This window comes from Prorops nasuta, unplaced genomic scaffold (genome assembly GCF_024137725.1).
Source record: "Prorops nasuta isolate Cenicafe-Biocafe unplaced genomic scaffold, Cenicafe_Pnas_1.2 PNAS00020, whole genome shotgun sequence".
Classification (NCBI taxonomy): domain Eukaryota; kingdom Metazoa; phylum Arthropoda; class Insecta; order Hymenoptera; family Bethylidae; genus Prorops; species Prorops nasuta.
Window position 1 is genome coordinate 2,223,513 of NW_027116817.1, and position 17,326 is coordinate 2,240,838.

The 17,326-nt window shown below is 31.1% G+C and overlaps 1 protein-coding gene and 1 long non-coding RNA gene across 2 annotated transcripts; one reads left to right on the plus strand and one right to left on the minus strand.

The window, feature by feature from the left end:
* Positions 1–507: 507 nt before the first annotated feature.
* LOC136780818 (uncharacterized) lies at positions 508–2,914 on the minus strand. Its single transcript, XM_066739363.1, has 5 exons — positions 2,605–2,914; positions 2,369–2,527; positions 2,199–2,326; positions 1,864–2,153; positions 508–1,768 (listed from the first exon to the last, which is right to left on the minus strand). Exons 1-5 carry the CDS (start codon positions 2,912–2,914, stop codon positions 508–510), a joined length of 2,148 nt encoding a protein of 715 aa, XP_066595460.1.
* Positions 2,915–8,239: 5,325 nt separating this feature from the next.
* Positions 8,240–9,804, plus strand: LOC136780775 (uncharacterized). Its single transcript, XR_010823826.1, has 4 exons — positions 8,240–8,615; positions 8,694–8,888; positions 8,982–9,119; positions 9,669–9,804. It is a non-coding gene; the product is annotated as an uncharacterized lncRNA (long non-coding RNA).
* The last annotated feature ends 7,522 nt before the right edge of the window (positions 9,805–17,326 follow it).

Genomic DNA, 17,326 nt, shown 5'->3' on the forward strand with positions numbered 1-17,326 from the left:
AGATTCTTTTCAAAATCGTTTTTCGATTCTGTACGTAAACGTGTGTTTAGCTCAATGTATTCGCGTAGCCAGGTGGACTGCTGAAACTCTAAACCTCTGTGTATTCGCGTTAATCTAATACCGTTACGTATACATTGCTGTAATACACGATAGTGTATAACGTAACGTATCTTATCGTTTAGAGTTGCAAGCAGTTTCTCCTGACGTGAACCTGGCGGCTTTTTTACGCACCGGACAGAACGGTAGGTCGGAATGTTTGTCGTGTAGCTCACGTGGATATTCCAAGTCAACCTCTAAAATGTAACCTACGGAGGAATCTTTAGCTACACTAGTAATATCAAAATTATCAACATTTTCGATCCATCGGAATCCGTGTGTAGGTAGAGGTTGACACATTGCCCAACCATACAAATTATTTACATCGTAGTACATTTAATATTTGCTTGGTTCAGCTGGATCAAAATCCTGCATGCATCGATTGTTGGCTTTTTCATAGCGATGGGAACACTAGCTCAAACCACCGCGTATACCACGTTCAATAAAAAGTAACATATCTACATCTGTGAAAAGCTCCAGTTTAATTCCTGTATGCTTAAGCATCGCATCCCAGGTGAAGCCTGGAAGCGTATAATAATGAGCAGGATCCAAATTATAATTTACCATACAGCTATCACGGAAATTCTCGAAAATGTCTGCCAACAATAAAACATCAGTTTTTAAATATAAATCACTGTACTCCCCAAGTGTTCGGATTTTGAATTTGGTCCATACATCTTTAGCATGATTATATGCTTCTTCAGTTATATGACTATCAGACAATCTGTTGTAAAACAACTCTCGTGGTGGTAAAGTTGTTTCCTCCAAATGACTTATACTATCTATGTAATCGTAAGGAAAAATACCTTTCCTTGTAAGCATGCTATATTGTTCTTCCGTTAAATCAGGAAACTGTGAAACTAAGTTTTTTAGCTGAGATTCCTCCAAATATGAGCTCAGTTTATCTAAACTTGATGCCATAAATTTAAATGAATCGATAAATCTCAGATAAATATTATAATGACGAAGAAATTTACTAAATGAAATGTATTTTTCCTTATGTACAGGTAGCAGATGTACTGATCCCTCCAACAAATTCCCGATCGCTTCGAAAATAAAATGTGAATCGTAGCCGGACAAATTATGGAAAATTATTGGAATAACATGCGAGTCTTTAAAGTTTAAATTGCAATTATTATGTGCCGGTCCTCTGTATTTACCCGTTAAGTGATCGTGATCGCGAATTCGAAGTTGATTTGGAAGAAACGGCTTTTTGCATATATGACAGTTGGGGTCACTATAATGCCTCAAGCTTCCGCTGACACTAAGGATTGACATAGGTACTACGGTCTTTAACCTATCGCTTACATTTTGTGCAACACTCTCAAGTTCACGTACAAACCACTCGATGCAGTCAGTACCTCGATATGAATTGTAACTTGAGAACGATGAATCACGAGAACTTTTTATATAATACCCTACAGTAAATGGTACATGTTTTTGATAACTATTACTATTACTGTTATCATCAGATTGGCCAGTCTTCTCCAATATACACTCTAGGTCTGCATATATGACAAACGGCACTCGTTCACAATTCTTAACGTTCTTAAATGATAGCCAACGGTCTTCACCTTCGCTAGGTAGTACAACACGCAGGTTATCATTGAGTTGCTCACAATCATGCTCGTGCAACTTTAACTTCTCCACTGTGTGAAAATAGTGTAGACACCTAAAAAAAAATATTAGAATATATTAAAATAACTGTACTTTAATATTGGTAGTAAAATAATTGTGCTAATATTTGGTAGTTCAATCATTATATACCGATCACAAATATGGTGAACGTGTCCTCTCTTCGTAAGCTGTGAATGTAATAATCTGGAGAGGCGTGTTATACACATGAAATGTGCAGTCCCCTCTTCATCTGTGATCATTAAAAGGTTGACATGTCGATCTCTCTTTTTCTTAGTTAATTGTAGAGGTGCGACGTTTATTCTTCCTCTCCCCTGATGATCATCCTGCTCCTCCAAGGTGAAGGTATTGACCGAAACATCATTATCAACTTCAAATTTCGGTATCTGATTTAAAGTGGTGGGAAACGTTATGCTTCCAACCTTTAAAACAGATCGAAAATCAGGATAAGAGGATGATCGACTGACCACAGCAGGTAGTTGTGCGGGATACAACGATGCAGTCACAGACCATGCAAAACAAGCATTATCACTTGTTTTTACATTTATCACAGCTTTTTTGCACATGATAGAAGATGATAGCTGAATTTGACACCCTGCTTGCAGGGGGTTTTAATGGTTCATGTTTACAATTAGACTGTAAATTTTCTCCAATGCCCATCCACTATCACGTTCTTGGAATTCACTAAGTCTATGCAAAATTACTTGTACGACATTAGACTTGTACCATTCACTAAAGTTATCAGTCTTATATAAGGTACTATTCTTCGTACTAATATGCTTTTCATCACTATTGTCTTTGCATACAAATTGTCCGTTAAATGAACAGTTTACCTTAATACAATTAAAAACTCGCGTGGATCAATATAATTACTGTTAACTACCATACCGCTACATATTCGGTTTTTAAATGCTGAATCAAGATTCTCCCAAATAAGTTCATCGTTATCCGCAACATTGTTACCACCACCACCGAATTTTATTGAACTTTTATCCCTTGCTGCTCGGTGGAGGAGACACTTGATACGTGCGATTTCGGTGAAATGCTTTTGTCGCGTAGCAGGAAGTGTATTCTGTTTAACATTTCTCAATTCCTGAATACGATCACGGCACTCGATAATCCACGCACGATAATCACTCTCAGTTTTCACCAAACTTAACTTCTTTTGAACAGTGTTATTCATTTTGAACTTCGATAATTTCCGAACAAAAAAAAGTTTTAAAATGGATAAGCATAAGAATGTTGGATAACTATCTTGTAACAAAGTATTAAATGAGAATGAAAATTTATTTTCGAACGTACACGTTTTTATATAAATGAGATGTAATGAGAATGAAACCTGATATATGCTTAGTCTTCATTTTTTATGCAAGTGATAGAAAATAATTTATTACAAATTCATCTAAACTGATTTATAGTAGAAAAATATTTATATGTGATATAAATAAAGTTTTTTAATCAATTTTTATTTTTTATTTATAAAATTTATCATACATAAACTGCATGTAATACACATTTCTCATTGCACATATACGATCATGATTCATGCAAACAGGTAACTGTGATTCATACATACTATTTTTTAATTTAAATTCGCCCTAATTATATTCATCTGCATTATTAATATCTAAATCAGATATTTTTTTGAACCATTTCATTTTTTCCAGACCTTTCACAAAAATCTTGTCTTCCTCGTCCTCATAAGACGTTAGATATTTTTTAATTACTTGTTTATGTTTATAATAGGGTGAATAACCATCCGTCCACTGTAGACCATGGTAATTTAAATACAGCCAACTATAAAATGTATTTTATTAGATAAAAATCAATCAATCATTATAATATTAACAAATTTCACTTACTCTGATTGCTTTCTCTCCCAATCATTAAGCCAAGCGTGCTGGAATGGTGGAGAAAATAGGATATGTTGCACTTCTTTCTTTCGTACAGCTTCAAATTCTTTCACTATGAAAGATTTGTCAGCCAATCTAAACCCTTGAAAATCTACAAAGATAGGAGCCATCCTTTCACACTGATCTTATTAAAATGGTTTGATGCTCCTCTGATCGATTTATATATAAACAAAAATTTTTAAGGTGGGGAGGAGGAATAAGTATATGCACATATCAATTATATAAACTGATGTATATATGTATGAAATTTTATATTAGAGATGTGTACAGATCTCAATTTTCTCTACATTTCTGAAATTTGCTGATTATGTACAAAATACTGTATCATCGCAACCTTGATGAAAATATATTATTTTACCTCAAGATATAAAATCCACGTGTCATATTGAAAAGATCTTCATGTAAATAAGACATAGCGATGTATGCACATCTCAATTTTCTCCAGACTTCTGATTTTTAGCGATCGTATGCAATTTCTACAGAGCTCATACAATGTATCATCACAACCTTGATAATAAACTCATTTTACCTCGAAAAATAAAATGTGTGTTATATTTGAAAGATCTTCATGTAACTCTATCAAGAGTAGAAAGAGAAAAAAGATAATACGTCTTCTTTGCATGTTCTGTTGAAACAGCAATTCTTTTACTTGAGTTGGAGAAAACGTGATAATCTTTTAAATCTAATTCTCAGTCTACCAAGTTCACTCAATACAGTCTGTTGTCAGTGATTTAGTAAAAAAGAAATTGTAATGGGTGTTCCAAACAACAGCAACAACATCAACCGAATGGATACTGAGGAGAATGATATTCCGGTCATTGATTTAGTGAGTGACAGTGATTCGGATATCCTGTTCGATGAGGTTGCTGATGATGATCCGGAAAATAATGACGTTTATCAGCTGCTTTCCGAGGTCAGGAGAGACTTAGAGATGGAAGCGAGGATTAATCTGTTATTGGAGGATACGGATATAGAAGAGGATGAAGAGGAGGAGGAGGTGATGCACATACATCAGGAATCTCCACAAACTGTAAGTAAATTATTATTATTATTATTTCAATTGAAAAAATAGAGAGTAATATTTTTTTTATTTTCTGTATAGACACGAACCGCGGCTACACAAACAGAGTCTGTTGTAGATTTGACACCATTCTGTTGGTGTCGAAGATGCAGTGATTATGGACATCTGGCCATAACTTGCCCTGCTCCGAATTGGTGCAGCCAGAGATGAAACGGGAGATTGCTCATGCGAGGTCCCGAGGCAATCCCTACCGGTAGGCGGCGCTGGTGTTGGCAAACGCGTGTCTCAGGTCCATCTAACCCCTAACGCCATCTATCGGAAGAGACCACGAAGCACGAGCGTTAAGCTTAGAATAGGGTAAAACATATATGCATTGTTGCCAGAAAGCGGAATAAAGAGAGAGCGGAGATATTTTCTCGGACCTCTCTGTCTTTCTCGCTGTTAGCTTCTAGCAGAAGAGTCGAGGCAAAATCTTTCCGTTTCGCTTTGCCGAAAATCTACCAATATTCGATGTCATTTATATTTGCAGGCCAATGCCTTTATACATGATTTTTTCAGCATATTTATTTATCAGCATTGATTTATTTAAATCAATAATAAATTAAGGAAATGCGTATTTGATATATAATAATTATTTTAACTATAATTTCATCGTTATATTTCGCTTATTTCCGTAAAATCTGAAATTCTTTAGTTTATTATTGATTATTGTAAGTCAATGGCCATTAAAAAAAATTTAATCTTAAAAAAAAAAAGAAAAGTACCGTTCAGGAATCGAACCCGGACCCACAAATCGCCACGCTATTACCTTACCACCTAGACCACGAGGCTTCTTCAGTGCACCGTAAACAGATAGTCTTTTTAAGGGCTTGAAATCTTCTTTTAAACCATATAAATAAACGAGCAACCGACAGCTTTATTCATTATTATTCTGTCATAATGGTACACAAATTAAGGAATAATTATATTTTGAATAGTTTTCAAAAGCTTTTCCAATAGCCAAGAACGAAGATAAATAATCAACGCTCGCAGTTTCCGTTCTTGGTTATTGGAAAAGCTTTTGAAAATCTACATTATATAATTATTCTTTAATTTGTGTACCATTATGATAGAATAATAATGAATAAAGATGTCGGTTCTTCGTTTATTTATATGGTTCAATAGAAGATTTCAAGCCCTTAAAAAGACTATCTGTTTACGGTGCACTGAAGAAGCCTCGTGGTCTAAGAGGTAAGGTAATCGCGTGGCGATTCGTGGGTCCGGGTTCGATTCCTGATCGGTACTTTTCTTTTTTTTTTAAGATTAAATTTTTTTAAATTGCCATTGACTTACAATAATCAATAATAAACTAAAGAAATGCAGATTTTACGGAAATAGGCGAAATATAACGATGAAATTATAGTTAAAATAATTATTATATATCAAATACGCATTTCCTTAATTTATTATTGATTTAAATAAGTCAATGCTGATAAATAAATATGCTGAAAAAATCATGTATAAAGGCATTGGCCTGCAAATATAAATGACATCGAATATTGGTAGATTTTCGGCAAAGCGAAACGGAAAGATTTTGCCTCGACTCTTCTGCTAGAAGCTAACAGCGAGAAAGACAGAGAGGTCCGAGAAAATATCTCCGCTCTCTCTTTATTCCGCTTTCTGGCAACAATGCATATATGTTTTACCCTATTCTAAGCTTAACGCTCGTGCTTCGTGGTCTCTTCCGATAGATGGCGTTAGGGGTTAGATGGACCTGAGACACGCGTTTGCCAACACCAGCGCCGCCTACCGGTAGGGATTGCCTCGGGACCTCGCATGAGCAATCTCCCGTTTCATCTCTGGTGCAGCAATTGTGAAGATTATGGTCATAATACCATAGAATGTGAAAATGATCTATGGTAACTGGTAAGAATTGTTACAAGTTTAGACTCTTATAATATTATTTAATTAATTAATTAAATTGTGAAAATAATAATAAATATTTTTTGTTCACAGATGCTGTTCCAATTATCCTTTTTTTTCCTCACGCGTAGATAGACTTATTTTGATCGAGCTGCGATAAGTTTTACTATATCATATTATATTATTATTATTATATAATTATATTATTTTGAAATGAATTATAAATGTATAATATTTATTTTTTCCCTAAAAATTCGTACAAAATTCTTCACCATCACATTTCTATCTTGAATCTCTATTACGTTCATTCTCACGATGATTTTCGTTCCATTGCTTAGTAAGACATTTGTGCTTCTAGAAGAGTTAGAAGAAAGGATGGTATTTTTTCCCTGGAAGAAACTTAATCTTAATTCAAGTCAGAGAGAGACTTTACCGCTGTAGGAACTGGGATGCTACTGAAAAGTCTCATTAGTTCTTCAGAGTGTCTGCAGTACACATCATGTACATTGAATTAAAAGTGAATTGGGAAGAAGTAATAGGGGAAAGGCCTCCCCTAATACTTCCGGAGGAACCATGGGAGGACTGGGAGGAGAGGCGGAGACCTGGTCCTGGAGGTCTTGCTGGAGGTAAGTTCATTAATATTATTATATTTCGTGAGTAGAAAAGAGTGAGGTGAATAATATTATTAATATTTTTTTCTGTTTAATAGAGTATACCCGCTTCATGCGTGAGGGTAGACGTCAACTGCAGGAAGACTGGGAAGAAGAAATCCTCCGAGAAGCATCCTACCAGGAGGATTTCGACTTCTTCGGGATCCGCTGAATGCAGGATGAGTGTTGGGGATCACACAATCTCCAGCATGAGGATCCCGAGGATGGGGATGGATGACCTCCTACGCGTAGCAAGGAGTTCATCAACAGATTTTTTAATATCTAAACGGTAAGAGTTGGACACCCCCCCCACACACACACACATACATATATTTAAAAAAATAATTTTCTCTCTTTAATTATAGATGCTGTTGATGTCTACCCTGCAGCCTCCTCCTCCTAGTTACCCAAGGTTGTGCCTGTGTGTCTTTGTGTGAGCGTGTCCGTCCGGTTATAATATAATGGGAGAATGCTGCAGCGATTGCATGCCTTCACTTGTGAAATGTTGATAACCCTATATTTTATATTATTATTATTATTTGTATTTTATTATTATTTTAAAAATTAAAATCATTTTAATAAAAATGTGTGTGTGTGTATTATTTTTCTTCCTCTCCACTAACCTTACATAGGGGAAGGGGTTCACCTTAGTACTAGCAGCATTAGTAGTAGTAGTAGTAGTAGTACAAGAAACCAAGTAGTGGAGTCTTAGAGGGGATAGACGGGGTCTTGAGATGTGATGAGGACGATGAGCTTGATCACAGTGAGCGCGAAACGCTGTGCTCAGCCGAATAGCACATCCGAGACCGCTATTCTCTCTCTCTCTCTCTCTCTACAGGAGAAAAACTAGGTAACCGGACATTTCGCCTAAAAAATTTGTCGTGTAGAGTATACTGTCTACGTAATGTTATGAAAGTGACTAAGTTTGCGCAGCTCTCGAGCGCCTCTAGTGGAATATAATGTAAATAAAATTCACAATCCGGCAACGTTGGCCAGAACTGTCAGATTACAGGTTGTTATTGTTTTGGTGATTCTAATTATCAGGTTAGTAATAATTATGTAATAAATTTTTTAAATTTAAAAGAAAACGATGCTTTGTGTAAATTGTTTGTTGCAGGTTACTTATAAACTCATATTTCCCCACTAGATTGATGTGCATAATTAAGAAGAAGTAACATTGGGTTGTTTTGCTGTCATATTTCATGTGTATGTTAAATATTGAAAAATACTCTCTGATTGTGTATAAATAAGGTAAAAATAGAAATATGCAAAATAGCACGATTATTGACAACAAGAATTGCGATATTTTGCTTATCAAGAGTCTTCAATAATAATATTCTCCTGAAAAGTATATAGTGGATATATCGAGCACTAGAACTTGATTTAATATGTCTGAAGGTAAATGATCTTGCATATTATTCAATGTATTTATAATTTTAAATGGTTTAATTATTATAATAACTGCTTTTAATGCAGATGCCATTATTGCAAATAGTGATATGCTATTAGTAGCGAAGAAAGGTTTGGGAGAATGCTAAGAAAGTGGATAATTTGACTGAAGTGCTTGAATAACTGAAAAAAGAATTTGAAAACTTCAAATAATAGAGGATGCGTGATTAATAGGCATAACATAAGCTGAAGAGAGCATACTCTTAATAACAGTTTCAATCGGTAAGCCAGAAATAGTTTTTTATCCTTATAAATCCATTTCCTTAGTATACCCGTATAAAACATTTGTTTAAATTCATAAATTGTTTTTTTCAGTTATAACTATAATACCACAATTTGTCAAGATACATAAAAATATGAGAAATGATAATTTGATAGCATCTTACCTTACTTAATGAAGAGATGAAGTCACCAGAAATAATGAGAGTCGAAAAGTTTGGATTGCATAAAAAGGTGATCATTTTAAGTATAAGCCTAATTATTACATGAATAATTTTATTGGATTTTAATTTTGCGACACTATATAGATTAGTTCTTTGTGAAAATTATTGAAGCATTTTAAAAATCTTGAAGAGTTTACGAAAGGTTTCCTTTCACTGTCATTAAGAGCTATTTAAAATTTTGTGCCGCAGGAGTTTCTATATGCTATTTGAGAGGAAAAGTGCAGTATTCAATCCGAGTCCTGTTTTATTGTGGTTTAGACCATAAATTACATTACATTTACTCGCATATTTTATGCAACTTAAAGATATAGCTTTTGAAATTTATAAGTGTCAGATTATTAATAAAATTATTCATTATATTAAGTATTTGCTATTGTAAAAGAAATGAATGCTTTATGTGTAACGTATCTGCAATAGTTTGATGTTATACACACTCACTGGAGCAAAAGAGGATGAAGCGAATAAACACAGTTAACATAATATTGCAGCGAAGCATTATATCATTTCATTTACACATGTGTGTTAAATATTAAAATGGTGATCCATTCTTTTTATTTAGATAAACGTTAAGAATACAAGGATGCAATTGACATAACTGTGAACAACAAGGATTAAACAATTTTGCTGCATACTGCATATGTATATTTGCTGAAAACATGCTGAAAATTAGGAGTTAGGTGTATCAGCAATACAATAAGCTCATTGAAATATATTTGAATAAGGTAATGATCTTTCATATTATATACTTAACATCTATAAAATTTAAGAAAATGTAATAATTATTATGATAACAATTTTTTTAATGCAGCTGTTATAAATAAAACCAGTTTTAAATTATTGCTGACAAAGTGTTTTAGAAGGCTGCGAAGAAACTTTAAATGTATATATCATCTAACAAAGAGACCTCAGCTCACAGAAAGGGTACAGTTATGAATTTTCATTTATTTCCTGATATGGGTTTCATTGACTTTTGAAATCTTGGAAAGAGCATATTATTAAGAATATTGTCCAGCTGTAAGGCAAAAACTGCTTCATATCTTATTAGTAAGCTGATATATTCTCTAAATATCTCATTATAAATCACTTGTATTAATTTATCAATATATTATATTAAAGTTGCAAAAATTATAATTACAGAATTGGATCAAGAATAACATATATACGAAGATGGAATATGTATTTTGACAGCAGACTTACTTGGCTTCATTGAGGGTACCCATAGCAATATATTGAGATAGTTCATTAACAAAGAAGTTCATTATAAACTATAAAAGCACGCGAGTACAACAAATTCTTGTCGATTAAATATATTATTGATGACAGTGAAAATTAGCTCTTTCTGTAACTTTCAGTGTTTTGGGCAATGTCTTTCAACTCTTGTAAACCCTAACAAAGAACTCATTGTTACTGTTATAAAAACAGTACTTCAAATATTCTCCAAAAGAGTTTTCCGTGCTAAAATAGAATAAGCAGAATTCATCGTTGTGAATAACTGAAAGTTTTTGATAAATAACTATTCAATGGGAAAAATTTATTATAGGAGTGGAAAGAAAAGTACAAAAAATAACTGTAAATAATGTATTACTTTATATTTATGCCTTATATCACAAATACAGTACGTAGAAGTAAGGTAAAAGAGCGACTATAATATCATTAATTTAATTTTTTATTTAAATTTTTATAATATGTAACTTTTAAGGTTTAATATAAACAATACATGCATAATATGTTTATAATTATGATCTTATTATATATTTTCCATTTCTGAAACTCCTGCTTCCCTTGTTCTAATTTCTTCGTCCTTTTTTAAAGAATAATACGCATTGTATACCACTTCAGCCAAACCAGCACCTTTTAATATTTATTTATGTTCCAATTATCTATCGACAAATGAATGAAATGGGTTTTCTTTTCAATATAATTTGTTGGAAAGACCTTAAGATTGCAGTTTCCCAAAGTATTGTGTATGATATATAAAGGGGTTTTTCGTTTTGGAAATAGAGGTTTCTGAATACTTTATGACTTTTTTAAGTCATATGAATTCCGCTATTTTGCAGAATGAAAGACACATCAATCATTATACTTTAATCTATTTTTTTTAGCAGCCTCTAATTAGTAGCTTTTTTTTTAAACTTCATTAATTATGTAATAGTATTACCATAGTAACATAGATTGTTTGTGGAATCGCAGTGAGACGTATTGTAATAAGATTTAATTAAAAAAAATGTCTATTTTAAAAGAATTTGCTGATGGTTTTTCATACCACAAGATAAGAAATTATGAAAGGAAGGACGGTACCTGCATGACGTAAGGATTAAATGCTATTTTTCTTTTGGATTATATGGTTGAAAGAGAAATCAATTTATGTATACATTTCTTAGGTATTTAAGATGTGCTTTAAGAAATGCATGCCCTGGTAGAGCGAAGATTTCCAACAAAAATGGCAATTGTGAATTTAGGTTGATTAAAGAACATAATCATACAATTAACCAAAATGAGAAAATAGGTAAAACATTTAAATGTGAAATTAAAGAATTTGCTGAATCCTCAAATATAATGCCCTCTACATCATCCAGGGATGTTTATAACAAGTGCTGTCTAAAGTAAGTAACCATTTTTTGCGAAATACGAATGTAAAAATCGAAATTGCATAGCGGCCGCATACGCTGATTCAGGTTATTCCACACTTACATACAATTTCCATTTGGAATCTTTAGTGAACTACTAAATTAAATTATGCTTTAATAATATGTAGTGTTTTGGAAACCTTTTAAAAAGCTACAAGAATGTATATATTAAAAAATGGGCTGTTCCTTTCAAAAAAATTACGGGAAACCTTTATGTATAAGCCTCCATACATGTAGTTTTGTGTAAAATTTATTAAATTAGCAATAATGATATCTACTAATATATTATAAGGTATTCAGTCTAAGAAATGTAACACCCTGTTAAAAAAAATTGTTTTCAGTTTGAGCAGTGAATTGAAAATACAATCCTCTATAATAGATGATAGGTATATATACGTACAACCGCGGTTCAGACGCTTTGAAAGATTTACTTAGTTAATTGTTAAAAGGGTGTGCTACGGTTACCTTTATACCCTACATTCCATAACTTTCTTATCTAAAATTCTTTTTCATGACTTCCTTAAAGACTGGTTCTATGAGGCTATCATCGCGAAAATAAACTTCAATTAACATACTTCTCAGAAACATTCTTGAAACATCTCTATGTATTAATATGATTTCTGGCACGTTTTAGAACTATTTCAACAATATGAATGTAATGTGAGATTTACAAATTCCTATAGGTGAATTTGGCAGGAGTTAAATTTCCATTGTTTGTGCATATGATGTTTTCTGTAGAAGCATCTAATCTTACGGAACAAAAAATCAATTAAATTTGTTTCTTCAGTGAATTATATATATATAATATTATTTTTTCCACAGAAATCACGCAGGTGCAGAAATCATCCCTTTCCATAAAATCAGTCGTTCAGTAAGAAGATGGAAAGGTAAACGGTACCCCCATGTAGATGTTACATTTAACAATTTAAAAAGGATATTGAATAACTTGACATTCAACAATTATTTAAAATTTAAAGTGAAGGATAGTCAACATGAAATTACAGTTTTAGAGTATATAGAGAACGATATTGCCTTCGTTGTATTGTTTGATAAAAAATTGTTAGAATTAATTGGAATTTTTAAAAATCTTTACGTGGATGGCACCTTTGATATCACGTCAAAAATAAAAAAGGCTTTCCAAATGATAACATTAATGAGCGAACATAACGATAAGGTAAGAATTTCTATTTAAATTTCAATAATCGTTTAAAAGGAAACTTACGCAATTGTTAATTTCTGATTTCGTTAAATATGTACAAAAACTATTAGTGTTATGACAATTAATAATGAAAAGATACATATTTCTATATCTTTTATTAGCGGAACAGATTGAAAGATAGAAGCAAATTTCTTAATTTTTATGCAAAATGTATAATAAATCTGAAAACTATTTCATCTCAATATATATGTAAGTCTTTTAATATTAATATGTTATGGTGTAATGTACCTTTTTTGAAACGTTTATTTGTGTAGATATAGGTATTAAATTAATTTTGAATTTATTCCTTAATTCATATAAAATAAAGAGAATTTATTATTAAGCCTTCAAATTCTTTTTCGTTAATGAATAATAAACATTTTGTATTATTCTTTCTAACGCTATATTTTATGCAAAATTTAATTGAAATCGGAAATAAACAGTGGGTTTTGATTTCTTAAGATAAAGTACGTAACGTGACTGAAAACGAACACGCCTAGATGTTGTAATGATTTAGAAACAGAAAAATGATTTCTTTTAAATGGTTTTACATGAAAAGTCAAAGTTGTTAATTTTGATAAGAAACGCACGATACTTTAAACATATTTATCAATAAATTGAAACAAAATTTGACCAAATACAAGAACGATAAATTTATAATATTAATGGGACATGAAATGACCTTCCAAAATTACATTTTTTTAAAAATTGGGAGTAGATTGCTGGTATTTATCGGTTTTTAGAGGCAAAAACGTTGCAAATTGTTTATAATATGGATATATCTTGCATTTCTGAATAATATATTTTCTATATATTATAAACTTTAATATTGATATAGGCAGTGCCTTTTATATGGGTGATAACAAATAAGAAAACCCAAAAAATGTATGAAAAAATGTTATTATTCACTAAATTGAAAATTGTCGACTTAAATCCCGATCAAATACATGTCGACTATGAAAAGGGGCTGCAAAACGCATTGAAACATCATTTCCCGAAAGCACAAATTGTTGGTTGCTACTTCCATTTTGTTTATGTAAGTACACAGAGGCAGCAATTAATTGTTCTCAGTCAAATATTAAAAAAAATATATAAAATATGAAAAATGTTTTTAATTAAAAGATAATTAGGCTTTGAGAAGTATTGGAAAATATCATTAATTTAGTCTTTATAATTGTTATTTGAAGATGACATGAATGTTCTATTGGGTTTTTGAACGGATATAAATTTTTTAGTTCATTAATATTATAGTTTATCTCACGTTCATTATAATAAACTATATACATTTATTTTTTTTTTAAGTAATTGAATGCATATTTTAATTTCATATTAAATAAGCAAATGAACGACTGTTATCAATGTATGCAGCACAATCTCACTACTTCAACTAAGCCTCAATATCTATATGTATAATATAAATTGATGCAAAAATATAGAACTTGTCTATATATCTTAAAAACTAAAAGTCGTAAAAAAATGTATATAATAATATTGTGATATTTTTAAAAATCTATTAATGCAGTAATTCGTTTAACTGTAGGTAGAGTGATGAAGTAAATATCAAAGTTAGCTTGAATTTTTTAAACGGAAACATCAAATTTTATTGCATATTCTTGTAGCTTATCTGAAGAACTTTCCAAAACACTATATATACTAAACTATCATTTTATCCTGTATAGCTCACTGGTTATATCGATTGAAATCAAATATTTGAGCGGATTATGCGTGTGTATTCGTAGCTGCGTGCGTGCATCACACACAATCTGTCTAATTCAGTAACTGACACCTATACACAAATTGAAGCTTAAATATTTAATGAATGACAAAATGATAAAATAGCTCGGTAGAAAATTTTGGAAAGCTCTTGGGATAAGCTACAAAAATATGCTATTTAATAAAATAGGGTGTTTCACTTGAAAAATTAAGAGCCCTTCAAATTTCGTTCATCACTTCATCTAAGTTTAAACGAATCACATTATCTAGTAGATATTTAAAAATAATACAGATTATTACTTACAACATTTTCTCTAAGACCCCTACATTTCGAGATATTAAAACGGTTTTACACTTTTGCCTCACTCTGTACAATTTCAAGGCAAATTATAGGAACAATTGGAGGAAATGATAAAATCACTTATTATTTTTGAGAGATCGTGAAATAGCACAGAAGATTATATAAATTAAAAAACTTAAAAAGGATTTCATATTTAAATGACGTTTCGAGGCGATATTAGCGGTTTCAGTCTTTCAATTTAGTTTAAGTCAAACAATGTATATTTCAAATATTTTTCATTATTTTGTATATCATTATTTCGATAATTGCATATCGGCAAACGAATTGGCTGTTCTTACAATTAAATATGGCTAGTTGAAGACAATTGCTGTGCAATTAACTAAGACTTCTTTCAGAATGTTAGAAAGCGAGCAAAAAAATATAAAGTTTTCAGCAATTTTTCAAAACTTTTACCAATGGATAAAATGAAAATTGTACTCATCATGAGAAATCTGTATAACTTGCCACTACTTCCGACATTTTTAATTGAACAGGCATTACAGATAGTTATCGCAGAAATAACAGACGAAATGTCAGAAAGATTTGAAAAATTATTAAATTATTTTAAAAATTATTGGATGAAACGAGTAGATCTTAAACCCCTTTCTGTATTTAACACAGACGACAGAACCAATAATAATATCGAACGATATCATAGGGCACTTAAAAAAGATATGGGATCTCACCCAGATATCTTTAAGTTTATAGGTATGAATAAATTATATGGCTAGCACGAATATTATTTTTGTCTTTTCAATTTTTTGACAGAGTAAATTAGTTACTTATGGAACACATACTGATACATTGAATAATATATTCCTTATTATTGCCATTAAATTGGAAAGTAAAATATTTGACTAAAGTCAATGTTCGTGTTAGCTACATAATAGTAATATATTATTCATTGAAGCTAGTCATTCATCACCAAAAACATGTGGTTTTAAAATGTGCTTAAAACCAATTAAATTCTTTTAATCATTATCTTTTACAGACAAATTAACTGGCATAATATTTATGTACACTATTGAGAACACGCATTATAAAAATGTCAATAGACGCAGAAATGATGCGAAAAATTATGAAAAAAATTTAATAGAGTTATATAAAAACGCATTTAAACATGTTACAAAAGATAATGAAGCAGAAATTATTCTCGATTTCCTAACTTCTTTAGCCAGTTTTAATAAGAAATTCATGAAAAAAATTGATAAGCTAATTCATGTAAGTATTATAAATAAAAGGTGCAAGATTTACGTTATTCACAGTAAAGGATATCTGATGTATAAGATATACACTAGACAAAAGGCGTTATATCTTATATCTGATATGTATAGAAAAGTGGATAATTTGATCTAGTCGAAGAAATTCCTATATAGCAGACATATACGCCTTAAAGAGAGATTAAGTATTATTAAGTTTTAGTTTAAATAAAAAAATGTATTCCTACAATAACTCGGAATCACTAATTTACAAAACGAAAAAAATCCCTTTATATATTATACAATACTTTGGAAACTGATCTCAAGGGCTTTCCGACAAATTATATTGAAAAATAACCATTTCATTTAGTTGTTGATAGATTTTTCAAATAAAAACTAAATATTAAATGGTGCTGGTTTGGCTGAAGTGATGATATACAATGCATGACAATTTAAACGCACGTGTAGAGAAGTACATAGTCGCTTATTTATTTGTAACTTGAAAATGAAAAATCTAGTGAACGGATGAATGAAATGATAAAAAACAATACAATGTAAAAAATTGCAGAGACTAGATGCAAGAATATTTCAGCGTATACATATGACAGATCAATCATGATTATATGTATACACAGTCAACTAGTTAACTGTGGAATAAAGTGTTTTCGATTCGAATCAAAAGTAAAAATTATACAATCATCCGATAAAGAGTTTAGGGTAATTTATATTAATATACATAAGAGGCCTTCAATCGACCTCATCGAATAATCCACTCTTCTACTCATTATAAAAGGGTAAAACGGTATATCATGCTTAAACTCGTATATATATTGTATTTATAATTAATGGGTGTACATTCTTGTAAAGAAATCATCTAATTACATATATTATATTCTTTAAAAAAGGACGAAGAAATTAGAACAAGGGAAGCAGGAGTTTCAGAAATGGAAAATATATAATAAGATCATAATTATAAACATATTATGCATGTATTGTTTATATTAAACCTTAAAAGTTACATATTATAAAAATTTAAATAAAAAATTAAATTAATGATATTATAGTCGCTCTTTTACCTTACTTCTACGTACTGTATTTGTGATATAAGGCATAAATATAAAGTAATACATTATTTACAGT

What these genes read in the sequence shown, in the direction of transcription:
- LOC136780818 (XM_066739363.1), bottom strand. Translation starts at nt 2,914, where the DNA reads ATGAATAACACTGTTCAAAAGAAGTTAAGTTTGGTGAAAACTGAGAGT. An exon ending in CCGCACAACTACCTGCTGTG is followed by an intron (nt 2,154 to 2,198) that starts GTCAGTCGATCA and finishes TCTGTTTTAAAG; the next exon opens with GTTGGAAGCATAACGTTTCC. An exon ending in GTTCACCATATTTGTGATCG is followed by an intron (nt 1,769 to 1,863) that starts GTATATAATGAT and finishes ATTTTTTTTTAG; the next exon opens with GTGTCTACACTATTTTCACA.